The 27,979-nt window shown below is 39.2% G+C and overlaps 1 protein-coding gene across 2 annotated transcripts in view; it reads left to right on the top strand.

The window, feature by feature from the left end:
* Positions 1 to 8,269: 8,269 nt before the first annotated feature.
* LRRK2 (leucine rich repeat kinase 2) overlaps positions 8,270 to 27,979 on the top strand; it is a 64,427-nt gene continuing 44,717 nt past the window's right edge. Inside the window, exons 1-10 of one of the 2 annotated variants that reach the window (XM_064656300.1) lie at positions 8,270 to 8,771; positions 8,871 to 8,956; positions 13,175 to 13,281; positions 16,546 to 16,634; positions 17,911 to 18,045; positions 19,598 to 19,732; positions 22,959 to 23,090; positions 25,585 to 25,704; positions 26,828 to 26,952; positions 27,490 to 27,569. In XM_064656300.1, the coding sequence (XP_064512370.1) occupies positions 8,612 to 8,771; positions 8,871 to 8,956; positions 13,175 to 13,281; positions 16,546 to 16,634; positions 17,911 to 18,045; positions 19,598 to 19,732; positions 22,959 to 23,090; positions 25,585 to 25,704; positions 26,828 to 26,952; positions 27,490 to 27,569 (1,169 nt within the window). In that variant the 5' untranslated portion in view covers positions 8,270 to 8,611. The remainder of the gene's footprint in view (positions 8,772 to 8,870; positions 8,957 to 13,174; positions 13,282 to 16,545; positions 16,635 to 17,910; positions 18,046 to 19,597; positions 19,733 to 22,958; positions 23,091 to 25,584; positions 25,705 to 26,827; positions 26,953 to 27,489; positions 27,570 to 27,979) is intronic. The other variant, XM_064656301.1, reaches the window with a different exon arrangement.

Below are 27,979 nucleotides of genomic sequence, written 5' to 3' on the forward strand. Positions count from 1 at the left end.
ACGTGTAACTTGAGGCTTTGCTTTGCTCCTAACCCTAGCTCTTCTCTCAGCCTCAACCCTCAGACTCCAGCTCTGACTTAAGACCACGTAGATCTTAGGAAAGAGGTCTTTTAGCAGCCTAAACCTTCTGTTGGTGCCCTCTTTGCACAGATAGTCTAAATGAAGCCCTAGACTTTGTCCCTCTCCTAATTGTGTGCTATGAACAGGCATAAAGGTGGTCTAGTTAGGAGGAAAGTTACCATACAAAAGAAAATGTCTGCTGAAAAATACTGACAGAGAAATGCCAGCCAGCCTGGGAAACAAGAACCAGCTGCTCTGCAAGGAGACCTGAGCCAGGAGCCGAGTGTGAGGCAGGCAGCAGTGACCTCCCCAGCAAAGACAAGGCAATTCAGTGCCAGAATGGCATCCAGAGACAGATCTGGGCCGATACTGTCCAGTAATCACACAGTAAGTCCAGAGTGGTGAGGCAGGTCCAAGGCCAAGCCAGGAAGCCAACTGCAGGCCCAGGTCAGGATTCAGGAGCTATCCTACACAGCTGTAATGTAGAAGATGCAGGGGCCAGCAGTAAAGGCTCAGCTTAAAAGTAGGTCCTAAGGGAAAGCTTCAAAGTGCTTTTCTGATGGGGCACTGGAGATCTTATAGATGTAGAACAGCTGAGCAGGACAAAATTGCTGAGAAATTGGGGTGGTCAGGAAGATAATACTAAGTGACTGTACATGTTAGTACACACATACTCCTGAGCAGAAAAAAGTCTGGGGGATTTTTAAGTCAAATAAATATGTAACTCAAGCCAGGATTCCATCTTTTCCCTTATGAACATTACTTGAGTGTTAAAGATGTCAGGAAGGTAGGTGAGGCAATAAACTTTTGTAAGCATTGTTTATATATTGTGTGGTCACTTTCCCAGCAGAATTATAGCCCACTGTGCAGTTAAAACAGGCACATGAATATGCAGTCTTAACTGCAGAACAATGTGCAGGTCTGGGAAATATTTACAGAGGCATAAGGCTTTGGCTATTACAAAATTGGGATTTTTTTTTTCCACTAGCATCAATGCAAGTTCTAGGTGAAAAAGCTTCACCTGTGTAAAGACTGGAAGTGTGCAATGTCCTATGAGCAGATCTGGTACAAAAATCCAACACCAGTGCTTCATGTATGTGATCAAAGACTGAGAAGGAACACGGGGCTCCTTGTTCTATGACAAGATCTATACAGAAATGCATTGGTGTATACCAAATTACATTTTTACTGGGTGGTCAAGCATGGCAATGGGCTGTCCAGAAAGCCTTTAGTCAAGATATTCAAAACCCAACTGGACATGGGCCTGAGCAACCTGCATTTAGTGACCCTGCCCTGAGCAAGAGTTGGACTAGGCAGCCTCTGGAATTCCTTGCCAACCTCAGCTCTTCTGTTTTGAGATTTATTATTGTTGAATATTGACTTGGTGATGAAATAACAAATGTTGAAGTCTGAAATAGGTGTATAAAACTCAATGGTCAACAAGAAAGCACTTCCAGATCCATTTTACATAGAGATAAAACTTAAGCTTAGTCACAAAATAGAAGCCACAATGCCACGTTGTCTGGTTAGATATATGGGAATTAGCTGTAACAACTGAAAAAATATCAATGCAATATTAGTTAAATGTTAGTAAAAACATACAGCCTTCATAATAATTTCCTTTTTTCTTTGAGGTTATGCAAACTTAAAAATAGGGAAGTAAAATTAACAGTTCAACTGTCACAAGAGGTCAGGTCACAACAGTCACAGATCTGTTGAACATATCAATATGAGCAATTGTGTTTACTTTGCTGACTGCCCCATAAATTGCACCAAAATCAATTTAGAATGAAGATCAGCAACAGAAGGGGAGTCTATTTCTCACCACCACCAACTCACAGTCCTGTCTGGACAAAGCCAGAAGCAACCTGCTGACAACTGCACACAGAAGTTCTGTTCTGTATACTCCAATACGATGTGAAACAAAAGATGAAAATCTTATTATTGCCAATTGGTTTAAAATGACAATCTAATTTGGAATGTTGCCCATCCACTAATCATACAGTCATGTGCACTGTAGATTTTGCTACCATTTATTACTGAGAAATGCAAAACTGCCTGATTAACTATTGTATTACCTCTTCAGAAATTCTGTCATCTAACACAACCATACTGACAGATGTCAGGAATCTCAGCATTAAGAATTCCAAATTTGACAAACAAAAGCTTTTCATGTGTGGTCTGCAGCTGAACAGAAGGGAAGATAATTCAGATTGGAAGGAATGTTTCTAAGTCTCCAGTCCAAGCAGACTCCAGATTGACTGCTCCAGGCAGTCAGCTCTGAGGTTAGGCCAGCTTCATCACGGCTTTATCCAGCCAAGTTGTCAAAGCATCTAAAGACACAGACTTAACAACCTCTCCAGGCAACCTGCTGTACTGCCTGACTTGTCTCAGTGAAACAGTCGTTCCTTATATCCAGTCTGAACCTCTCATTTCAGTTTATGCCTGCTGGCCTTCATTCTCCTACCATGCACCACCTACATCTCCTGGCTTCACCTCCTCAAAGGTACTGGAGGTTGCTCTTAGGTTCCCCCCACAGCTCCCTTATTTGGGCTGCAGACATTCCTTCAGTCTCTCCTCACTGGGCAGGTCCTCCTAATCCACAGCTGGAGGAATTGCTAGCCCAATGCTGAAAACAGATTTCACTTAGATTGACATGCTTAGTAACTTTCTACTGTGTGTTCATAACCCACCTGTAACACAGAGAACTATTTCACACTGTAAAGGTACGACAACCAAATAGTAAGAGGATCCAAACAAACATCAGTTTCTATTCCAGATATAAAAGGCAGAAGATAAATAGATTATGTGAAAGCAGGCATATGCAATCAGCAGAAAATAAAGAGCTTGTTTAACCACATTTGTAAAAAGCAGGAGTAAAAACAAAGACAAATTACTTGCTTATGCAGACAATAGCTTCTTGCTCTCATGCCTTTAAAATTTTTGCTTCTGAACATCACAGAAAGGAGACTTGATATTTTTGGCATTGCACTTTGCCATTTGGGACTCTGGGGTAATTCTTCCTTATTCCTAACCTATAACCCCCAAAATATCTGAGAGGACATTTTGCTATGTTTCAATCAAGTTTGTGTTGCTCACAAGCAGCGTGTAATGGGAATTTTCTTTACTATGAGCAAGCTACCAGCTGAAAATGAAACACTGAAACTCCTAAGCTTTGTTTGGATCTGTGATCCTGCTATATGCACCACTTTCTAGGGAAAAAACAAGCTTAGTCTGGGAAAAATTCCTCATGAGTGTTAAATATAGTTAATGCTTAATAGACACCTAGTGGTAGTCTCAAGTAAGATTAAGAAAACTTTAATGTTGCATTCTCAGTAGTTAAACCCAGCCATCAGACTCATAAAAGATATTGCAGATGGTTAAAGTTGCTGTCTCTTCACTGAAGGCAAAATGAAAGAAAACTGAACGTCAAGGAAGAATGGAATTGGCTACCTGGGAATAAAACTGCGTAGCTTCCAAAAGGCTGAAGAGCAGCTCATCATGGCAATGCTTTATGGAAGAAAAGGAAGTAAAACAGTATCACTTCGATTAAAATTTATTGGGACTCCCACTTGCATAGGTACAGTCAGAACCAGAAGTGTGAGGCCAAATCCATATCACACATAATCGGCTTCAGAAAGGGTCAATTCACCATATCGACAGGTTATTGAACATGTGTAACTAGTCGCCTACCATAAGCATACGAGGCTAGTACATGCAGACAGTTTCATGAACACTACCTCTTTTCTCTCAGAGAGGAATACCATAGGAAAACATGGGAACTATCATTCCCTCTGGGTCTGATGGCAGAGGACCACGATCATACATAACTCGTAAAAACACTAAGTAAAGGTAAAATGGTAATAAGATCAAGCCTATGAATTTGTTTGCAAGATTATTAGGCTACTGTTTATGAATATGCTGAGCAGGACACTGTCCCTTTCTGGTCCTACAGCTGAGGACAGTAAGGAGGCACAGTTTAAACCAGATGTCAGACGGTCCCATGATCTGCAGTCCCTCATCCCATAGCCCATATACTGACTCATTATCCCCATGCTCTCATGTCCAGGCAGCACCAATGAACTTTTTGAAGGTTTTCTGAATTCTTACCCCCATCAACTACTTCATAGAGATAAAAGAAAGTTCAGTTACAGCAGACTCAAACCTATCATTTCATTCACTTAGGAAGTTTCTGTATGGGTCAATGTCTTCTCCATTTATGCATGACATTACGCTAATTTCAAGAAAGTATAACAATATGCATTATGCATTGGATAATGAGGCCACGGAAATTGTTCTATCAAGCCAGAAGACTGGCTGATCTGGAATTATAGCCTGTGGCCAACAAGAAATGCTTCAGAGAAAAGAATAAAAAACCTTGAGTGAGACCGGAAAAACTGATTAAAAGTTCATTCCTCAAAGCACAGATCTTTAGCTCTGGACATTTTTTTGAGTATCCTATGCTCCTTTAACTCCTCTAAACACTTGTACTGTAAGGCAATGAGTCCTATTGCCCCATTAGGATATCGTGAAGTCATTGTTCCCTTTTCATTCATATCACATGCCTTGACTTTCAGTGTAGGGCTAGAGTAATGGCTGTGCTTAAGCAAATGAAAATAGGTAACATGCAGAGAAATAAGAATGTCCTGCAGGAACTGTTGTGAGGCAAAAACACAGTCCACACTGTTGAAAAAAGTGATAGGAGATCAGAAAAAGGAATCAGAGTCTCTTCTAAGCATGAGTGGGTACCAAGCTACACAAACTTATGCAAAGAAAAATAATCGTTCAATGTTTACAAACAGGTAACAGTGAATACTAATACAATATGGAATTATAAATATATTTGCTTGTAGATTTGAGACTGAACGCAGAAGTCTTTGTATAACTTCGTCACTCAGAGGTTTTTTTGATCTACACTTTACTCTGTCATAAGACTTCCCAAAAGTGTGACTCCAATAAACATACCATCATCGTAAGAAAATTCCTTGCTGCTTTTATAAGGGAGATGCTGTGTTAATACTTAAGACACTGCCACCGTCCCTGCCTAAGCCACACCCCAAACCACACTGACTCAGTGAACAAAATACACAGATGATTCTGGCCACCATTTTCGCTTCAATGTAGATGTTTAATATTTTTACTCAGGTATCAGACTGACCTTAGGGAACACATTGTCCTCTTCAGGGGAGCTCATCTCCAGTTCCTTCTTTCTCTACCAGATCATTGTACCGTGCACATCAGTTCCAGGGTGCCTACTTGAGGGCACAGTCATCAGTCTCCTGTGAAAGGCTGCAGTTCTCAGAATGAGATGATGCACACAAGTCACAATCCCAACAAGCACTTTGCATCCAACCACATTAGAGGTGCAGCCGCACTACAGCTTGCTCCAGTTCTCCAAAGGCGTCATGGACTGCTGCAAATCTCACCACACCTTCCTAATACATCAGATACAACAAATTTGGCCAAGAACCAACATTTGTTCACACAACTGCAAAATATTAGTGACATAACCCAGATGAAACAGCAACCAGAAATCATCTGCAGGAACCATAACTTTATGTATAGCCAATGACCCATGTAGACCTCTGCACAAACTAGAATATTCTTGAAGGTGGTTTTAATGTGTCCAAAACCAGCTATTTCATGTTCTAGGAAAAAGCTGAACTAATTAAGGACTAATTAGCATTTCCTGAGCAATAAGTTAGACCAAAATCTTGTCATTTGTGAAAGTTCTAATAAATTTTTTAAGACAGACTAAGATTTGGTTGTTTTTTTTTTTTTTTCAACACAGCACAAAATTCAGGTCACACCAAAGCAAAACTGCTAAGAGTAACAAAACCCACTGGAATGTTTGCTTAAAGTTAGTAATCCTCACACCAACTATATGACACAAACTGTAACACAATACTAAAGCCAGTAAATCCAGTGTCAAATTCAGTGTCAAAGAACTTCAACTACAGGTGTCCCTAGCTGTAAATTATTAGAGTGCACTAACCATTTATTCATGAAAAGGAGGTTTTAGATTAATTTTTTAAGTCTATTCTTAAGTCTTATTTGAGTGTAAAATCAAAGTTAGCTTCACTAGAAGCAGAATTCATCTTCTGTATTTGTGGTACCACTTCCGCAAGCTTTATACATCACCATGATGGGGAAAAAAATACTATTATATTCCACACCGGACAGATAACTCCCATTTTGGGGAAACAGTTCTGTGGCCTTAGTGATGCAACTTTCTGTTAGCCTTCTTTGAGTGCTATGTTTTCCTGATATACTACATATTTATATCTATATACTACTACATATTTATAGATACTGCAAGATAACTCAAATTCATTCAGTTAGCAACTCCATTTTTCAAGACTTAGGGTACACAGCTGCTATCATTGCTTCTGCTGACTCCTATGAAATGTTAGCTTCAGCAAATCACAAAGTCTTTGAGCCATTGCAAGGAGATGTATTGACAAGTCAGTCTACAATGAAAACCAAGCACCAGTTAGAGATGGAGTGGCCCTTTGTTGGTCTTAATGGTTAGACAGGACATTCACACTCACAGACGGAGCATTAGAAAGAGTGCAGAAATATATGGCACTTCCAGAGCAGAAAAATATTAAAGAGGTGCTACAGAGGTAAAGGGCTTTGCCCTTTTCCCATATTCTGATAAGACAGACATTCAGACAATCACACTTTACTATGAGAGCTCAACCCTTCTGCCAAGACATCAAGACACCACCACTCAGTCTATAACCCCTAATCACATAGGAATGATATCTTCACCAGATTTTTCCAGGAAAGTCCAAGAAAACTGTACGATATAGATGCTTACCAAGACTACCTTGTTCTTTCCACTTTCCTCTGATCTAATTAATGCACTGCAGAAGTGCATTAATTCCCAGATTCATAGAGACTTATCAGAATTTGGCATCCTCTCCAACCAGTCCTCCAGGGAACTACCACCTGCAGAGGAATGAAGCTTGAGAGACACATTACAAGTCTGGGGCTTGAGACTCCCGATCTCAAGTAGCTGCTTCCTTCATTTTTTCAGACACCTCAGAAACACTAGCACAATTTTTTGTTCTTTACCAACACAAGCGGAAAGAGGAGGAAACATTAACCCAGGTCTCAAATTGTCTAGCTCAGGAATCTACAATTTCAACAAATTATTTACTTGAGGAGCTACAAATGGTCCAAGACAGCATGCCAGCTGTCTACAGCACCATGGAACAAGCTGGGAGACTGCAATTACACAACATTTATTATAAAGGTGGGTAGAAGACACACACTGATGATTTCAGACATCTGTGGTTTCAGGCAGGAGTAACAGGGTAGAAGCCAAAAAGGACCGTGTTTGACTGACTCTGGCTGGCCACCAGGTTACCACCAAAGCTGTTCTATCATTCCCCTCCTCAGCTGGACAGGAAAGAGGAAGAATAACAAAAGGCTTGTGGATCAAGATAAGGACAGGGAAAGATCACTCAGCAATCACCATCACAGGCCAAACAAACTCAACTCGGGTGAACTAATTTATTGCCAAACAAATTAGATTAGGGTAATGAGAAATTAAAATGAAACCTTAAAACCCCTTTACCTCACCCCTTGAGCCTTCTTCCACGGCTCCACTTCTCTCCCTCCCACAGGGTGCAGTCCTTCAGGAACAGACTGCTCCAGCACAGATCCCCTGTGGGGTCACAAGTCCTGCCAGCAAACCTGCTGCAGCATTGGCTCCTCTCTCCACAGGTCCTGACAGAAGCCTGACCCTGCATGGGCTTCTCATAGCATCACAGCCTTCTTCAGGAATCTTCCTGCTCTGGCATGGGGTCTTCCCTGGGCTGCAGGGGGGACAGCCTGTCTCATTATGGGGTCTTCCCTGGGCTGCAGGGGGACAGCCTGCCTCCCCATGGGGTCTTCCCTGGGCTGCAGGAAAATCTCTGCTCTGGTGCCTAGAGCACTTCCTCACGGGTCCTCTGCACTGACCTCGGTGCCTGCAGAAGACCGGGTACGTTCTTGTCACATATTCTCACTCCTCTCTTCCAGCTGCTATTGTGCAGACTTTAGGAAGAATACATCAAGCATATGTGAAGCAATGAACGTACGCAGGGAGAGACCACCTCTATTCCAAGCAGCAATCCCTCAAATCTCAGCCTGTCGATACCGCCAACAGTCCGGACGCTTTCAAAGAGGGTATGAGCACTGCTGGGCGGACCCCGGGGTCCGGCTCGGCAGCTCTATTGGGCCGCTGTCTCGTCAGTCACCGGGCAGGGGGAGCTGTCGGCGGGTCTGTTCTGTTTGCCGGGCGCTTGCGCGATTCCCGCGGGCGTTTCCCGGGGGGCGCGCGCTCTGCCCGCGGGGCCGGCCCTGGGCCGCTGCCGTGTCCATGGAGCGGCGCCGTGGGAGGGGCCGGAGGCCGCGGCAGGGGCGGCTCGGCGGGGCCGGGTGACGGCACTGCGGGCGCTGCAGAGCGGGACAGGCCCGCACCGCCCAGCCCAGCCCAGCCCAGCCCAGCCCCGCCGCGTCTCCGCGGACCGGCGGATGGGGTGAGGGCAGCGGCTCGGCCATGGCCAGCAGCGGCCCCGAGGAGGGGGAGGCGGTGGCGGGGGAGGAACAAGCCCTGAGGAAGCTGGTCGTCCGGCTCCAGAACGTCCAGGAGAGGAAGCGGCTGGAGACGCTGGTGCAGACCCTGAGCGACCTGCTGGAGCTGGCGGCCCGGCAGAGCGGTGAGCGCCCTGCCCTGCCCTGCCCGGCCCCGCCGAGAGCCGCCCGCCCGCCGCTGGTCGCTAACGCGGTCTGTCTGTGTGTCTGTCTGCCCCTCACAGCTCCCCGGCTCTTCAGCGGCAAAAACGTCCACGTGCCCGTGCTACTGGTGGTGGATCTGTACCCGGGAGCGGCGGGCGTGCAGCAGGTCAGGACCGGGCAGGGCGAGGGCCGGGGCCGCTCCGCGGGATGCGCCGAGCGCTGCGGCCCCTTCCCGGGATAGAAGTTGTTGTTCCGCTTGTTGATGTCTCCTTAACTTGCTTTCTCATGGGCCGCTTCGTGAAGTGTTGTGATCTGTAGAAGGGCGCTGTCACCGCCGGCATTTAAAGGGACCAAGTACTCCAGGTCTTTGCAGACGCCACTTGGCTGCGTCTCTGTTTAAACGGCAAAAGGAGGCGAAGTAGAAAATAAAAATTAAGCGATGTGAATACTGTGTGCTGTAGGGTTGTGAATTACCAAGAATGTTATCTAATATAATTTTGACGTGTCAATATTGAATTTTGCCATGGTTAGACAAAGTTCCGAAAAGCAGAATTTTACAATGTGTATTCATATACGTGCAGCCCTATCCTAGAGACTTGTACTAGCACAGCTTTTTAAAGGGAGGAGGGAATCTTTTAGCTAAGAGTAGGTTCTGCAGTTTAAGGTTCTGCCTGCTCCTGTAGCTCAGCACTGGCCCATTTGGATTAGGTGTGGCACTTGCACGATTTGATGTTGTACTTATGGTACAGCTGCCAAACTTGTCATACAAAACAGCTCCGTCCTAGCAAGCATTTATTAAATTTCTGACTATGATATGCTTAGAGGATGTTTATAAACTCCAGGCTTCTTTGCAACTCATTTTTTTTATTATTAAGCCCATTCGTATGGTAACAGTATTTTTTAACATGTTTTGTTTTTTCAATTCACCTAGAAGGCAAAACATAAATTATATTGCAAATGCCTCCTAAATAGAAGTATTTTTAAGGGCTTTTGTGTTTTGTTGTTTTGGAGGTTTTTTTGTTTGGTTTTTTTTTGTCTGTCTTAGCTAAAGGTCAAAAGCTCAAAATTCAGATTAAAATATGAAACTGTGTTTGTGTAGTGATTAATCCGGAATAACAGTGATTTGAGGTTTTCTTTTAAGACTAAATATTTGTGCAGTGTCTGGAATTTTTACTTATTTTACTATTCAATTGTCACATTGTTAAGAAATACAGAAAAATGAATCAGCAGTTATTTTCAAGATAAAGCATATTACATATATATAACAACTTACAAAACCTCTGCCCAGAAGTTTAGACTAGGAAGTAAAACATATGAAATCCAACCACACCAAGCAGTAGGTGTGAAATGACAGCACAAGACTCTCAGAATTGCATAAGGAAGATAGTGATTGTTTAATTTACTTTTTAACTGTGTTGAAATACCTCATTCCAAATTAATGCATTTAAAATTTATTATAATCTTCTATCTGCCTACATTTGCAGTCAAACAGCGTTTCAGTTTAGAAGTTCTGGAGCTCCTTTGCATTACTGTCTTGTACTGGAGTATGAAATTCATAGCCAGTGCAAAGCTCAAATCCTGTTCCTCATAAAATGTCTTAGGCAACTCTTCCTTCACATTCAGTTCTGCTATTTACAAACATTCACAATATGTTAGCAGAGCTCTGTCTTCTTGCTTCATTCACTGTTATTTGTTTACAGTCTTTGTGAATACACAATTCTCACTTTACAGCAGTGATGAAGTAATGAGGTCCTGATTACAGTGAAGTCTCTTTGCACTACCAATGAATTTTCATTGAATAAATGAATTAAACAACCTCTTTTGCTCTCAGCATTGTAAAAAAATTGTCTCACATAAGAGAATAAAGGCAGTAAGAGACACACCTGAAGTGAGAATTTTCTTTACCTACCCTCCTTAACTAGTGACAAAGCATAAGGTGGTGCTGCTGCTCCACTGACTTGTACAAAGTAGGTTTCCATAGTAGATCAATATTGCAAGTACTGGTGCAAGTCAGACTGCAGGCATAAGCCCTGCAAGCTTCTTCAGAGGTAGGAAGGTACTAGTCTGGAAAGTCAGTGGTGCTTGAAAGTAAAATAGGCGTCCTTAAGTAAATATGGTTGTTTTCTGCAGTTGCTTTGGCAATGACTGGAGCAGCTTAGAAACTCTACAGCAAAATAAGAGTACACTTGAGTAAAGAGCAGTCAGCAGAGCTTTATTGTCTCACATAGAAGAGGTGACCTAATGTAGTATAAATTCATTGCGTGCTAGAAACAGAAGGGGTTTGATTTAAAAATAAAGAGTTTCAGTGCTGCCACCAACTGTTTCTGTGGGACTTGTTTAAGTGTTTGTAAGGACATCTTTATTTACTTTTCCCCCCTTCCCTGTAACCTTTAGGATTTCTGTTATTTAAAAGACTCTGACTTTCTTACATAGTTATTGAACAGCTAATAAGTTCTCTGTTATCTCAGGTTGTGATTGTAATATTGAAAAATAGACTACATATCAGCAGGGCAGATGTTTCCATTGGTCTTCTCTAGATCCACCATTTTTATAGTTGTCAATAGTTGTGAGTCCTAACAATCCAAATAAAAATGTTCAATGGGAATATGAATTTCATCAGAAACAGTTTTAATACAAAAAGGAATCTTCTAAAGTTATTAAGCAAGTTTTCATCAGTTAGGATGTCCAGAAGTGGGACTTGTAAAAAAAAATCTTTTCTAAGAAATACACAGTTTGTGAATTAATAGTCACCTCTACAATGTTTCTGAGATTTGTACCTGACTGACTGTCACTGATAGACTTTTTTGGGGAGGACTGATGCTTGGCAAGACTATCTGTTGTACCTACATTTAGTCAGGGCTCAGTTATGCAGACTAGCCCAGTCATCCTGACTGTCCATAGTACATGATTTGTAGCTCATGTAGAGCAAGCCAGCTTGCTTTCCAAGGAAGCAAAGAGCACGGAAATTGGCTTGTGGTAAAGATCAATCTCTAGGCATTAAGATTGTAATTTGGCTCTGCAAATCTGAACTCAAACAGAAACAAAACTACTGCAGATAGCATGAGCATAGCCCATGTAAACAAGTACATAAAAGACAGAAGCAGAATTCTGATTCCCAGGGAGCTACATCAGCTTTTTCCTACTCTCCAAAGCTGTCAGCTGTCTAGATTGAAGCCTCTGCTGTTCCTTTGGGTGACTCTACACTACCAAACCTGTAATTCCATGTCTCTAGTCTTACTGATTGCAGGGTTAGGGATCATGCACTTTCTGTGAACTTCACTGTTAAACTCTTTGAAGGTAGCCATTTACATTCCTGTTGTTGGCTGTCCCGTCTTGACTCCTTTGCTTTACATAACTCTTCTGTGGAAAACTGATCCAGTTACACATATAGTTTTTGTGCCATACTTATCTTCTGTTTTGACCCTATTCTTAAAGTACACAGGCCTACTTCCACCTTTTTATTTATTTATTTATATGATCAAGGAAGCTTTTATGCCTTATTATAATTCCTCTTCATAAAATCTGCTTCGTCTTGGCTTTTGACATTTCACTACTTCTCTTTCAATACAGAGCAGATTTCTTACTCATCAGTTAATTATTTGCACAGATTTTGCTTACTGTGTCCTCACTGCAGCCCATTCGATCATATCAGCCTGTAGGCATTTGTAAGACAGCAGCTTTCTCCAATACAGAATATTAGAGAGGAACATTTTTAGGTTTGGCATTATTTACAGATGTTTGAAAGTCAAAGAATTTGCATAGAATGAAACATGTAGCTATTAGGAACAAATATATTGGGATTATTATTTCATTCCTTATGAACTCAAAATTTCCACTGCCTTCATTACATTTTGAAAGCACACAGTATTGATGATTGATAGCAAGCATATGAAATATGTGCTATTGTTTATGTATCTCATCCCTATTTAAAACATTGAACACCTTTAAAAACCTATACTTTGTCCTTATAATTTGCAATTAAATGGTAAGTTCTTATGGAAACACACATTCTTCAATAAAGGTGGACTTGTAATAGTGCAGAGCTCTTTCCTAGCCCATGATGACGTACTGTGGATTCCATCATGTTTTTCTGTCTGTCAGCATCTCATATAACTGTGTGCCCTTTATCCTCAAGCAGTGCTGAAGCAGATTGAAAGTGGTGTGTTCCTACAAGCAATGCATTCAGAATCATTATCTTATATGTTTTACCTCCATCTTTTAACTTTTCATGCCGTTTGTCTTGTCTTGTGTCTATTAATTTTCCTGTAGTGATTTAGCTAGGTAACTTTTCAAAACAGCTGTCTTCCAAAAGTCAAGAATATTAGAAGATAATGTATAAATTCCAAGCAGAGAATTCTAAAATAACTGCATTTTCGTTTTACAGATGGGCTGGTCACTTCTTTGTAAATTAATAGAAATTTGTCCAAGCACTCTACAGAACCTAGCTCCTAAGGATGTTGGGAAGGACTGGGAAGTCCTGAGTGTCCACCAGTAAGTATTTTGTATGCAAAGAGTCTGTCAGAATGCTTGATTATTGTGGCAGCATATATATATGCAATAAAATGTATTTATATATAGTTATTACATCAGCTTCTTTTTTTGTGAGTTTCTTCAGCCTTCAGAATGGGAAAGTCACTCAAGCAGGGACCTTATCTGTGTATATAAATACTTGATAGACAAAGTAAAGGAGACTGTGCCAGGCTTTTCTTAGTGACACTCAGTGATAGAATGAGAAGCAATGGGACCAAATTGAAATACATGAAATTCCACTTAAACATAAAAAAACACCCCAAGCAACCTTTTTGACAGACGCAGTATTGCCTGGATGGTTGTGTGTGTTCTTTCCAAATGTGAGGAATTGTATCCACAAGCCTAAAGTAATGTAAATCAAGAAGAGGAGGTTTTGCCACACCTAATATTATTGTTTAAAAATCAAGTATTTAGACTGATTGCCTGAACTACCTGTGAAGTCAGTGGACATAATAACCTTCGCAAGGGATGGTTTGTTCCGTCTTTTTGGTGAGTTATCCTGGAGAAAATTGTGGTTTGGACTTGCTCTTCTCTGTCCTTTAACTGTCAAGGGAAGCCAAAGCAAGTGGTTTCTGGATGTTTGTGGTTAGATGGGATGAAAACCCACATAGTTTAGCTGAGTGGTTGTCCAATAGCACAAATGCTGATTGTAGGTGTAGGTACGATACGAATGGGGGTTAATTTGGGCCTTGGTTTGATGTTCTCTTCTTGGACAGATTGCTTCCTTCAGGGCTGATAATGACAGCAAGCTGCAGCCTTGTAACCAAGTGAACATACCTCTCTAGTCTTCACCAGACCCTTCCTTGGATAGGATAGCATGAAGATGCATTTTGGCTTCTTGGGGTTTTGTTTATTTGTTTGTTTTCTAGTGGCTAGAATACATGGTTGGTAAGGGAATGAACTCCCTTGAAAGATGTGTTGGCAGTTTTTGTTGGAAAGTAAAAGCCATTTGGGTTGCTTTTCATGAGCAAGAAATAACTGAGCTGAAGCTGTACAAGCTAGTTATAATTTCTTTGAGAGCTTAAAGGCTTGTTAATTGACTGAAAGTTGTTCTGAAAGCTGGAGATATTGCTGTTCATTCTCAGGTCCCAGAAAAATTACATTTTGAGGGCTGATCTTTCCCAAAGCCTTTTCAGAGCCTGCACAGTGCATGTGGTTGAACAAAGCATCCATTTCAAACTTCACTGAAGATCTGATGATAGTATTGCTGTACACAATACCTTCCCACTACCAGTTTTTGCCAACTGTGTATCCCTGTCTGACATGTTGACAGTTTTACATGCTGTGGAGAAACTTATTCTTAGTGGGGGAGTGGGCTCAGATATTTTTGTCAGTGCCAAAGGCAGAGCAAGCCAGCTAAATTATATCTCATGTTCCCAGTGCATGGATTGGACCAGAACTGTAGTGAAACAACACCACAAAGAATATGTGCTGTTTGCAGCAAGGCAGGAAACAGTTGTGATAGAGAACAAAAGGTCATTTTTTTTTTCATGAGATTTTACCTTTTGTGTGTGTGACTGTTTTAGGAGAATAGAAATTTTAAGCTAGAAGAACTGTTTCTTTCTTGTGTCTCAGCTCTGATCATTGCAGTCATGTTTACAAACAGTAGTTTGCTATTGGTTTAGGTGTTCTTGACCGACAATGCGATAAATAATTAAATAGTTGCTGTCACTTGAAGAGAAAGGAAGGAAATTCCTTTTAGTGTATTTGCATCCTTTCTACAAGTTTAAAGAGACTTCCTGTTTTGTAATCTCTTATGTTAAACTCTCATACAGTAGAAGAGTTTAGAAAATTTTACATCCTCCTTCTTGGTTATACTTGAAATGGGAGGGTATATGCAGGGAATTTTCTAAAGATAAAGGATGTTGTATCTCCCATCAGATTTTGCCTTTTGTGTCTCCTTTGGTCATCATAACTACCACACTAGTGCTACAACAGAGGAGAGATAAACTAGCAACATCATAGTATGAAGGGAAAACAGTGATACATTCATTCCAGCTTATAAAATTAGACTTCAGCAAGACAAACAACAGCATTGCCAGAGTTGGGGAGTGAAATTAGAATGAAACTTTAAGTGCTGTTTATGCTCTTCAAGACAGATCAAGATTATGAATTGAAGTATCATGAAGTACTGCACAATCCATTTTTATTAAATATGATATATACAATGACTCACATTTGAAGTTTATTAATATTGCAGTTCTCTAAAATAATGAAAAGTAAAATGAAAAAGTTTCTTTAGGTGGGTTTTTTGTGTGTGTGTGTGTGTGTGTAAATGATCCATTTTTATTTAGTTTTTAATTATACAGTCTCTTTTTTTCCCTTCTTTTGTGATATGCTTCATTCAGTGTGAAAGCTAATCTCACTGTTACTCTTGTAACATTAAAATTTTTTTGAAAAAATATTAACTTTGCTTTTAAAATTTTATTTATTGAAGAAGTGTTACAGATTTTTGGTCACTGTTTTACAGGTGGTAGTTTGAGCAAAATATGTTAAAAATATCGACTAAATTCTAGGTGCCCAGTTTGATACATGCCCTGACTTTTGCAGTACTTGGCATTGTTTGTCTCTCTCTGTTTAACAAGTCAACTGTGGTTGGCTGTGCTGCAGCATTTCTGAGGTTTATGTTCATGGATCTCAGGCTGGGCCACACAGAAAGCAAGGCGTGTGAAATCAGCAGTGCAGGAAATGTTTCTTTTTAGTGATTTGTCCAGCATCATGTAAATGCTGTATGGTTGGATCCTTAGGTAAGGTAGAGTTCTCCAAGATGCTGTTCAAGTTCTTTAACTGGGAAACTGCTACTTCTCTTCCAACAAATCCATGATTGTTCACTGTAACTGAGCTCTTGCTACAAACAGAGCAGTGCCCTACTGTCCACAGCCCAGTGCTCTGTAGAATAACCACCTCCTGGATGACACTTGTCCACTGTAGAATTAATATATAACTAGCTGAAAATTAAAATAAATTTGATAAATTATACAGAATTATTTTAATGAAGTATGATCATAGTTAAAATTTCAACATTATTTCATTGCTAACTTGAAAAAAATATAAATTGAAATAAAAGTTTTTTTAAAAAATTAATTGAGAGCTTTTTAAGCTTTTGCTAATTCCTGTAATTATTTCTGGATTTATGTAAATGTTAGATTAAAAAAATTGTATATGTTAATATTTCTTTAACCATAACTCTTTTTCCCCCCCTTTTTTTTTGTTTTTAATTTTTAGGCAGATTCTTAAAATGCTTACAATCCACAAAGGAAATACAAATCTTGCTGTAATAGGACTAAAAGCATTAAATCTACTCCTCATGTCAGGTATTGTGTGTTTTACTTTCCTAGTTTGCTTAAGCCTTTAAAATACAGAACTGTGATATAAAGTGTGTGACATGTCAGACCAGAATTTCCTCTCTGTTTTATTCCATGAAATCGCTTGTCATTTGTACTTGTATACAAAATACAAAGTACTGGTTTACACCTTTTTTACCCAGTTAAGTGTGATTGCAAGTCTGTGAAGAACATGACCGATTCATTCTGCGAACTTGTTATTAGCATAGACACAAATACTTGCTGTTAACTACTTAAGTAAAATAAGTAAGAGCTTTTTCTTACCAAAGTACACATTTGGTGACATTCTGACTTGCTTCCTTTAGCACTGGCTACTACTTTTGAAAGCAGTAAATTAGCTCTGACTTTTTTGTTTTTCTGCTCTGCAGAGAGAGACCCAATCTTACCATTCTTGAACTTCTGTTGTAATTAAAGAGACAACCTAAGGGAGAGATTCTGCTCATTTTATTCAAGCGAACATGTAATGTTATGTGATACAGGTCTTGTTATAAAGCATTACAATAATTAATAATAACAATAATAATAGCAAAATCTGGCTATTGATGAGTTAACTGTAGTCTTTTAATTGTGAGATATTGAAAAGGATCTGGCTGCAGCTGAAACACTGTTGTTACTGCTGTAGTTTGAAAATTGTCATGAAACAGATCTTTTTGCCTACACGTGCTATGGAGTTAATATTTTTTCAAAATTCTTTTAGTATTATAAGAGCAACAGTGAGTTTGGCTTTTCAGTCCAGTTTCGGCCAACAAAGAGGGTGAGAGGGTGAGAATGATACAGGTGGACTGATTTCATGGTTCACTGTAGTTGACAGGCACATTTCAAATCCCATATTGTTTTCCTCACAGTGCAGTCCTGCCCCCTTTCTTCCATCAGCTTTACTTAGTGGAACTTCTTAGCTGCAAAAGAGGGGGGTCGATGGGTTAATTTTCTATCAGAAAATTAGAGAGGCTAATCTATCAGTTTAGAGAGGCTCATTGAAGAGTGAGAGAAGTACCAAAGCAGTGCAAGGTGGGAGCAAGAGTGGAGAGGGAAAACTGTCTTTTTGACAGTAAAGTTTTAGAACTTCAGTTCTGTTGTAAAATACTGCCTTAAAAGATAACTTTGTCATGGGTTATACAAACTTGGATTTGAACAGGTGAATTTTAAGGACAATATTACAGAATTTTAGATTTTAATGGTTAAGTACAGTGCTTCAGTGGAATTTGAGAACTAATCAGTGCAACATGTCATCTCTTCTGCTATTCAGACATAATTGCTTTCCTGCTCTTGGAAGAAGAGGTGGATGTCTTTTCCTTGGTATTTAATGCCATGCACACCTTCCCTAAAAATGAAGAGGTCCAGCAACATGGATGTAAAGCATTACACAAACTTTTTGAGAAAGGTATTTATATCTTGTGGTTTATCAAGTTAGAGGAACGTATGGATTGGGAGGGGATGGCAAATGTTGAAATGCACTAAATGAATTTTTGCATTCCAAATTGGTTTGTGTATTATGTCTGTTCTTTAAATGAGTTAGCACAAACAGACTTTCCAAGCAATATCACAAATTTGCTAAATTAGAGCAATGAATATAACATCTTTTTAAAAAATCAAAATGTGTCTTTATTTCTGACTCTAGATTTAACTGAAAAGAGAGGATTCAACATTGTTCAGTAACACTGGGATAAAGAGTAGTGACATTTGGTTTTAATTCTCAAAACCAAGATTTAAAACAGGATTGAGTATTTAAAGACTGGTAAATTTTAGTAACGTGAACAGTTCTAAAATCAAGCAAAATATCTGTACTCTAAAAAATACTTGGTTCTGCTTTTGATCATGACAATGCTAAAAGATTGTGTATCCTAATGATATTCCTCTGTTTATTCTGAAAAATGAAGGCACCATGTATTGAATTTCTGCAAAATTCTCAGGAACTGTTTGTGTAATGGCCAGCAGTCCCTTTGTATTGTCTGAATTGAGTTTCTTGTTTCAAAATAGTGAGAAATGCCATCACCTGGTGTACTCCTTTGTTTCAAAGATAGTCTCCAGTCCTTCAGATTGGTTCTTTTTGGCGCCATTTTTATTGCTTTTTCTAAGTTTTTCTCCCACACATGTGTGCTTGGAATTATCTTCAGTGTTCCTTCCCCTCTTCCACTTTCCCTAAACACTTTTGTCCTGCTGTATTTTCTCTTCAGCCTCCATAAAAGGCTGAATGTGTTAGATTTTCTGTGCCTGTTTCTTGCAAGTGCCTGATTTTTACAGATCTGCCTGGTCTTTTCTACCTCTGTGACACCTTGTCACAGTGTAATGTGGATATTTGCCTAGCCTTAGCTTGAACCAGACTCAGAAAATGATCCTGCTTATGAAATTTAAAAGGTGCTCTTTCTCAGCCTGGGTCAGTTCCCTTATCTGGTTCATTGCACAGCCATGCAGTTATGTCAGTGTGAATAACAGGGGCCAGGAATGGAAAAACCTGAAGCCATTAAAGTAACATACTACTGAAGCATGGCTGAAGTCTTTATGGGAAGAAGTCCATTATCAAAAAAATTTGAGAAATTAAATAAAATCATGGAGTATGAAAAATGACATTCCATCAATTTTTTTTCACTGTATGCTTAGCTTTTCCCTCACTTACACGCTGTCTTGGTTTGGAATATCTGATGTTCGTTCCATGAAAAAAGGTAGAAGATTTTTTCTAAAGTACTGATTCACAGGGTAGCATTTAAAAGTCAGGACTCAGTTATATGAAGTGTAGGCTAAAAAAAGGTCTTTATAAAGTAGCTCAGTTTTTAGTAAAAGGAATTGTGGAAGATGGTGTGTATGGAGAGTACCTTACTTTTGGTGAAACGCAAAAAATAAATATAAGGAAACTTGATAAAAACAATTGTCTTTTCTCATTAGTCATTTCTTCTTATTTCCTCAAAACACACTGTATCTCTTGTTTTTCAATTTAGTTCCAGAAGAGCAGCTGACTGAATTTGTGGAAAGCAAAGATCATATGATCATACTGAAAGTATTTAAAGAGTTTCCAGAGAAAGAAGAGGTGATTCTTCCTGCACTTTATTCATTACATTCCTTAGCTGGTCCACGTAAGTATATTATTAGAAGTTATTTTCAATTCCTCATCTCCCAGAGCAGGCATCAGCTCACATTGTCTGTGCTTGTAAACAGTAATCTTTGTGTGATTGTAAAAAATCAGTGAGAACTGGTTGGGAGTTGCCAGACAAGTCACTTTTCTGTTTTCTTTGGGAAATACTTTTTTTTCCACGGGATGTTTTTTATATTTAGCCATTAAAACAGATATCTCTCATAAATAACAGACAAATACTTTCTTCTGCCTGGAGTAAGTAGTAACAGAGATGCTTATCATGACTGTAGAGACTGAAGTTCAAGATCCTGCCCTGTCATCTTTTAACACTTGAAAAGTAAGATATATTTATTGACAAACTAAATCTTCAGTGAGTTTGGGTAGCAGGTAAAGAACACTTTTGGCAAAGTCTGTTCCACAAGGGGAAAATTACCTGGGCAAATTCGATGGCCAGGCCTGGGAAAAGGTGTCTGAGCTCAGACACCTGCTCTGATCATTCAGTGGTGGCTGCAATGTCAAGCATTGGTAGCACTATGCACATGATAGTCTTAAAGTGTCCTCAGGTGTTGTGCAGTAAGACTGGAAGAAAATGTCTTTGTTATGTTTTGCCTCTGATAACAGCAGTCCCTGTTCTGGGCAAAATTGGATCCTGAGAGGTGTACTTGATTTGCGTCAATTTGTTAACAGCAATTTGATCTTGTTGACACAGAGGCAGTTTTTGTCAGCTTCCTGCTGCTAGTCACAGTTTTGAGAAGCATAGAGCAGAGTTCTGCTTTCCATGTCTTTCATGAGGTACATAATATTGTGCCTCCTGCAAATGTTTTTCCTTACAAAGCCTTGCTCATACATCCTGTCTGGCTTTGTAGCAACTGTCTTGGCCCTGTGGATGCCACTAAACAAGAACCACATTTCATCAGACCCACATTTCATCAGACTCCAAGATAATTAGTTTCTGTTTCTCAAACTTCTTGCCGTTCCAATCTGTGTTTAAAAAGTTAGGTATTCCGTGAGTTAGAAATAATTTTACCCCAGCCCAGAAGTTATTGTTGTTTTCTGGGAAAGAAGATGCCAGATTTTAAGTGCTTTTCAAAACAGTAAATAAAAGTAACAAGAGAAGGGCATGAAAAAGACCTCTGTAAAGTAGGTATTTAGTACTCTCATTTCTAATATGAAAGATTGAAAATAACCAGGGAAACAAAGACAGCTTGCACGTGAATGTGCAAAGCAAACATTCATACTCTCGATTTGTGGCATCCCACAAAAACTCAACAAAATATATTTCTTTAAGGCCACAATGGAGAAGTTAATTCACTGGAAGTATACACTTTAACTTATCCAGTAGTAAAACATCTCCCCACACCCTGAAGTTCCAAATGAGTACCTCACTATGCCTTCTTTCACTACTACATACATAAACTTTGTCCCAGCTTACATGCCTTGAGAAATTGAAGGGTAAGAGTTTGTTCCAGTGTGGTACAAGAACTCTTTTGAATCTTAGTAGCCTCGATGGCATGAGAAAATTTCTTTGCTGCTGACTGTCCTCCAAAATCTGTAGTGGAGTGATGGGTGACAGAATGTTAGCCATCTAAATGATAGGCATAGGGAGCCAGCCAGGCTTCTCCTCTTTTTAGTAGGGAGAAAGAGGCACCTCAAGAGGACATTTACCTAACCCTAAACAGGCTGTATGTTACAGCTGGGATGATACACCGTACAGAGTGCTCAGATCTTTTCATCACTTACTGAGAGAACCTAAATGACCACGTTCTGGTGGTTAAGATTAAATGAAATCTGTTCCACCTCCTTTTCTCTAGCTTGTTCTGGGAAATGGTGACTCCCTGCGAATCTACCATTGCTTGAGTCTTACAGAATTTAAACATTCATTTCATTGCGCTCCCTTTGTAGTAATAAATTTTGGAATCTTCTGAATGTTTTAATATGTTCATAATTGCCACCTGCGAAATTATATTTTACTGTGAAGTGCTGCAATACTGTGGAATATACCTTTAAAAAGGTGATTTCAGTTGAGAATGACATGATAAATCGCTGTCATATTAAAGCATTGTAAAAGGTACCTTCCTTCACTATCAAATAGAATGCTTCAGAAGTGCTTCCTTCTCAGCTTGCTTTTTCACCTTGAAGGTTATCATTATTTAATATTCAGAGATATATTATTTTGAAGATCTTTAAAAAGACTAATTATCTTTAATAATACAGTTGAGAATATTTTTCTCATGTTGCATCCAGGAAAGCCAAGCTGTTGAAAGAACAATTAAGAAAGTTTATAGACCTCAGCAGAATAATGCTAGCTGCCTTGGAGCCAGTGACAGGACTCCTTTTCATTCATTGGGGTCAAGATTTTGGCCAAGATTTTTTGGGTTCATATTCTTCTTATACCCTGGGTAGACATGCTCCAAGGATGTTTTCATACACTGTGTTTTAACTACCACGATGCTATTTTGTCTCTAAGTAATACATGTAGGATCTCTCTGTCCTCAGTAGGACTGGATGCATTCTGTCTTTGTACTGGCTCATGTGATTATCCTGTTGGTTTCTGTATCTGGCTTGAGTAATAAGCAGTAAATAGGTTGAGAGTGACAAAGCACTGACACAGTTTTCTTGGAGGGGTTGTGAGATTGCCATCCTTGGAGATACTCAGAAGCCATCTGGCCGTGGTCCTGGGCAACCTGCTCTAGGTGGCCTTGCTTGAGCACATGGATGGTACAAGGTGACCTTTAGAGCTACCTTCCAACATCAATCCTTCTGTGATTCTGTGAAATACAGGATTTGCAGTGACTTTCAAAATATCACAGGAACAGTAGATGAAAATTTCTGTACCCTCAGTACACAATAGGTGAACAGTAGAATTAATTTAAATTAAAATAATAACTTTTTTTAAGAAAAATGTTACGTAACATTAGTTGTGAGGAGGTTCCTGTTACATGGCCTGATACAGAATAGAAGAAATCCATAAATGTTAATACAAACTTTGACTTTAATGAATTATTTCCAGATGTTCATGGTTATTAATATCTTCTCTGGCAATACCAAGAAATAAAGCCACTTTTCTCTCAAGTTGCAGGGCAAAAACTGAAACATAGTTGCAGTTTTCTACATAAATCATTTAACTAGGTCTGAATTTAACTAAGGTCTGAATTAGAATCCAATAAACTTTTCTTTTTTTTTTTTTTTAATTACGAAGCAATTTTTATTTCTGTTTCTTTCTTTAGCCAGTAATGTTGAAGTGCTCATGTCTGGAGATGTTCGCTGCTACAATGTTATAGTGGAAATGATGGAAAGTTTCCCCAACAGTGAAACAGTTCAGGAAGTGAGTTGCTGTTTGTTGCACAAGCTTACTTTAGGTAAGTTCACAAAGTTGTTTATAGTCAGCTTATTCTGTGTAAGAGTTGGAGTTTAATGGCAGCATTACAGGCAACAAGGCTACTAATATTCCAGTTAATCCTCAGGGTGGTGTATAGATTCATGTCTCTAATGATGTAAACATACTGAGGTAACACTGGCCACAGTCAATATGGTATCCTTTTGTGTTAAACATTAGTTAACAATCAGAAGATGCCATAAACGACTCAAGTGGAAGGGAAGTAAAGAAGCAAAAAAGGGAGAGAATATAAGAATAGGAAATCAACAGATCCCATTCTGTATAAAGTTACTGTAGAAAGGAAGAAAGTTACTTCTGGATTTCTTTTTTTGAAGTGGAAATGCTGAATGTGTGGGAAACAACTGGTGCTACAGAATTACCTGGAAGGTGTTCTCCAAGTCTGTGTTTTTCCTCCTGGCAATGTATTTATCTTCAGAGACCTGTGCTGCATTCCTGACAGTGATGGTGCCTGTCTTGGGGCCCCCTGTGCTGCAGCAGTGAAAGAACCACTGGGTCCTGGACTTGCCTTAAGTACTTTGGTTGCCTGGGCTTACATGAGCTAGTGTCACATCAAGAAAAATTATGCCAGTGGCAAAATGTTGTGCCTCTTAGCAACTCTGTACTCTCACTTGTGAATATAATAAAATGATCTGAGCAGTTGCCAAGAACCATGTAATAGGAAGTTCAAATAGGAATAAGTATGTTTTCCCCCCTGCTGCATGCAAAACCACTGTGAGCAGCTGCCTGAGCAGCCCTCACTCCATGGCTGGTTCTTCATCAAGGACTCAGGCAAGGTCTTTCTCATGAGTTAGACTTCCCAATTCTTGCAGGTGGTGGCCTGAAGCTACTGCAGATGCTGGTACCAGTGCATGACTCCCCTTAAGCAAGTCAGTCTCATCCTTTCACCATCTGTTTCTGCTTTTTTTGCAGATGTTGTAGAAAATACAGATCAGACTTAAGTGCAACCCAGAGCAACTTCCAGTTCCCCTTCAGAAAGCCAAATACAATTTTCAAGGAAACGTGGCGGCCACTCAGGTGGTATTTGCAGGGTTTTTTTGGCAAGAGGTGATGCTGCCCTTGACTAGTTTCCTGTGCAAGGCTAACTGAAGATAGGCAGGGAAACCAAGCACTTGTGGGGGTGCAGCAGCTTACTTGGTTGACATGCCTTGGTCTTTCCCTGTTTTCAGCCTGTTTTCAATCACACATCTGTCATGTGTTTATACTGACCAACAAGTGAGAGTGGCAGAAAAGCAGCCACAAGATCCATTTCTTCTTTCAGTGAACAGAGGCCCCTTATCTTAATAAAGAACAACTTTAGGAGAGTTATGGAAGAGGTGTCCACAGCATCACATAGTTAGGGAAACAGGTGTGAAATTGCTAAGTGCTCCTGGAAATAGTCCGGAAGATTTCCATCTAACCAGTGTGACTTCTCGAATTTTTCTGGTGGACACTGTCTTCCTAAACCCTTGTTAACTGGCAGTGAAATGGTAAAGTCAGCATCTACCAGCTTCTGAAATCACCATTGCTCAGTTTTGCTAAGCTGTTAATGACTATCCTAGATTTGACTCTCTTTGGAATTTTAACTGGCTGATACCTGTTTGGCCAGCCACAAGTCCAACAGAATTACTCATCAATTAGCCTAAGATTATTAAATTTTTTTGGTAAGTAATGCATTTAACAAGCATACCATTTCCATTAAAATACAGTAGGAAACAGCAATGCTGATATAACATGACCACGCTACTGATTTTTCACATTGCTAGTGTGATTTTCATTTTGCTAATGAAGATTTAAACAAAACTGAATATCAAGATAGAAGCTATAGCTATCAAATTATATTTGAGTGTTACTCTGTTTTTTTATGCATGATACATGTTTTTACAGCAAACATGGAAGTTATTTTAATTTGCTTGCTTTTTGGAGAGTTCCTTATATTCAGCCCATAACAAAATACTGTACCACAGATAATAATAGTTATGTTTTAAATATATTTATCATCAAAAGGTAGTGCTTTCTACTATTGCATAATGTATGTATTTATAATGCTGACCTTGATCTATTTAATGGGAAGGGCAAACACAGAGAGTAAACCACGGTTAAATGACTTGCTTCATAGGATAAATCAAATCACTGTAAGAATTCAGGACCAGGACTGCATTTCCTTCCTGGCAGGAAGTCTGCAAGTGATACACTAACTGTATTTTTCTTATTTTGATGACAATGTGTACTTCGTTTTGCATTAAACCTCTATCTTTTGTAAAAAAATAGAAACAGAAACCTCAAAAGGAACCTAGATCCCAACTGTTTTTTGTCCTTGACCTATTCTTTCCACAAATAAAATGTTGTGTTGAGCCCTGTAATAAGAAGCACAGTGTTTGCTACAAAGTTTGTGCATTGTGTGCGAAGAAATTCATGTTAAATGCATGTAAAACTCTAGAAATGTGTTTATATTCATTTAATATCTTATGTGTTTTCAGGAAATTTTTTCAACATCCTTGTGTTACATAAGGTTCCGGAAGTCATCGTGAAGGCTGTTGCAGCATATCCTGAAAATGCAAAGTTACAAGCTGCAGCTCTCAGTTGTTTAGCTCTTCTAAGTGAGTAAATCTCTGTACTTGCTAGTTTTTTCATTCTGGTAGTTTCCTGTAATAGTTTTAAACTCCATTTCTTTAACACGAAAGCCTCAGGCAAGATAGGTTTCACAGAGCTATATTTCCTACATGCTTACAGTTTGTTGTTTTACTTTGAGAAGGCTGTATTCATATCATATGCCCAACATCTGCACAGTGTTCAGAGCTGGTAAGTTGTGTTGACAGATCTGAACAAAACAAACTGTTTATTCCTAGGCAAATGTTGAATAATCCCTAGTTAACATAAAATCCCTAGTAATAGTAACACTGATTTGATGCTGTGTTTGCCAGGTATGATAGTACTCATGTTGTGGCAGTTGATAGCAACACAAAATCAGTGCTTGTGCTTGCGTTCTGAAGTCAATTAAAAGATTTAAACTTTTCCTTGAGTACACTTCAGGTATTATTTTGAAACAGAGGTTAGATAGTGGCAAAAAGCTAAGAATCTGATCCTTTGTCTTTGACTAATTGTCCCATACAAAAGTCAGTAGAAATTCTGTTTAAGAGTCCCCAAAATAGCAAAGATTAGAAATCAGTCCACACTCCATTATGCCTCAGATATTATGGTCAGTGTTGGTATCTTTTTCTTCCCTTAAATGCTGAAAAAATCACAGGTATGAAATGATTTATTTTAAATTCTCTTGCACTTTCTGGGATGAGATATTTCTCTCTTAGCAACTACAATTTGCATTTTGTTTTTTAATGGCATTCCTTCAGAGTTCTGATGGCTCTATAATAAGTGGTTACATGCAAATGGTTCACAGTTATATTTTATGTTTGTGGTATTCTGTATGTAAATACACAGGGAAAAAAGTACATGCAGGTCTTTTCAGCCAAAGCCTTGACTGATCCGTAACTGTGTGACTCATTTACTACATTAAAGTTTTTTCTCCCTTTATAACCTTAAAGACATTTTTCAAATCTGTCATAGAGCTTATGTCAAAAGACTTCTCCCTTCCCAGAAAAGGCTTATCTTCCCACTGATTTTTGCACTTTGGCAGCATGAGCAACTCCATGACTACAGGAAGGTTTAGCCATAAGTGTTTTGTTTTCACAGTAAGAATTTATTGTAAATATTTTATATTTCAAGCTGAAACAATATTCTTAAACCGGGACTTGGAGGAAAGAAAAGAAGAGGAGGAGGAAGAAAAATTATGCTGGTTGGAAGCATGTTACAGAGCGTTAGAACTGCACCGAAAAAATACAGATGTGCTGGTGAGACTTTCTGGATGATGGGAGTATGGGAAGACTATGTTATATATTGAATGAAATGTTTAGCAACATCCTTTTCTCACATATATCCTCAGGCAAAAAAAGCTTTAAGGAGTGGATTAGATTTAGAATAAATCTTACCTTTCTTGCCTTTCTTATCTTTGATCATTTTTAGAGATTTCAGTTACTCCTTTGGATCAAATGTTGGTAGTTAAGATAAAGCTTGTTACCTGAAACTTTGGCCATGCAAAGATTGTTGTTTACATGCCTCCTGTGTGTCCAGCAGCCAAACACAGGCCCATCAACAGAAGAATTAGTCTTGGCCTAAAGTAGGTATCAAAATGAAAATCAAATAATGAGAATGTGACACATGTTTGTAACTCAGGCCTATTCCAGCTCTATACATTTTGTTCTATTTCTACATAAAGCATCTGATACCTTTGTTTTGGACTGAAAAGCAGTCAAACTATTTAAGTTTTTTCATATGTTTTAATCTTCTAAAGGTATATTTTCTTAATATTTTTCTCTGTTTATATTTAGGAGGCTGCATGCTGGGCTTTGAAAAATCTGTTTCTGTATCAACGCAACCTTCATGAGAAGATTGGAGATGGAGATAATCAGTCAGTGTTATCTTGAACTGGATTTTTGGAAATGAAAAAAATGAGTGCCTATTGTTAGACAATTCGAGGGTTCATGTTTCAGTTATTTTTAGTTTTAGTTTTGTTTCCTGTTTTCTAATATATGATTAAATGCATGATGATCTACAAAGTTTCTTCAAAAGTGTGCTAACCTTGGCTCAGGCAAAACTGATGGTGTTTTAGTAAAGAGTCAAAACACAGCCTATTAGAACTAATTTTAACAGTTTACAAGGAATTTTGGCTTCAGTTGCAACAAGGATGAAGAATGTAAGAATTGGGAAGGTAGACAAGATTAAGATATCTAGCATGTAAGGAGTGTGGAAAAGCAGTGCTCTTTTCCACAAATCAGATGAAAGGGCATTGTAGAGGGAATGCTGCCTCATCAGGTAGAA

The sequence above is a fragment of the Pseudopipra pipra genome, chromosome 5, assembly GCF_036250125.1.
Source record: "Pseudopipra pipra isolate bDixPip1 chromosome 5, bDixPip1.hap1, whole genome shotgun sequence".
Taxonomy (NCBI): domain Eukaryota; kingdom Metazoa; phylum Chordata; class Aves; order Passeriformes; family Pipridae; genus Pseudopipra; species Pseudopipra pipra.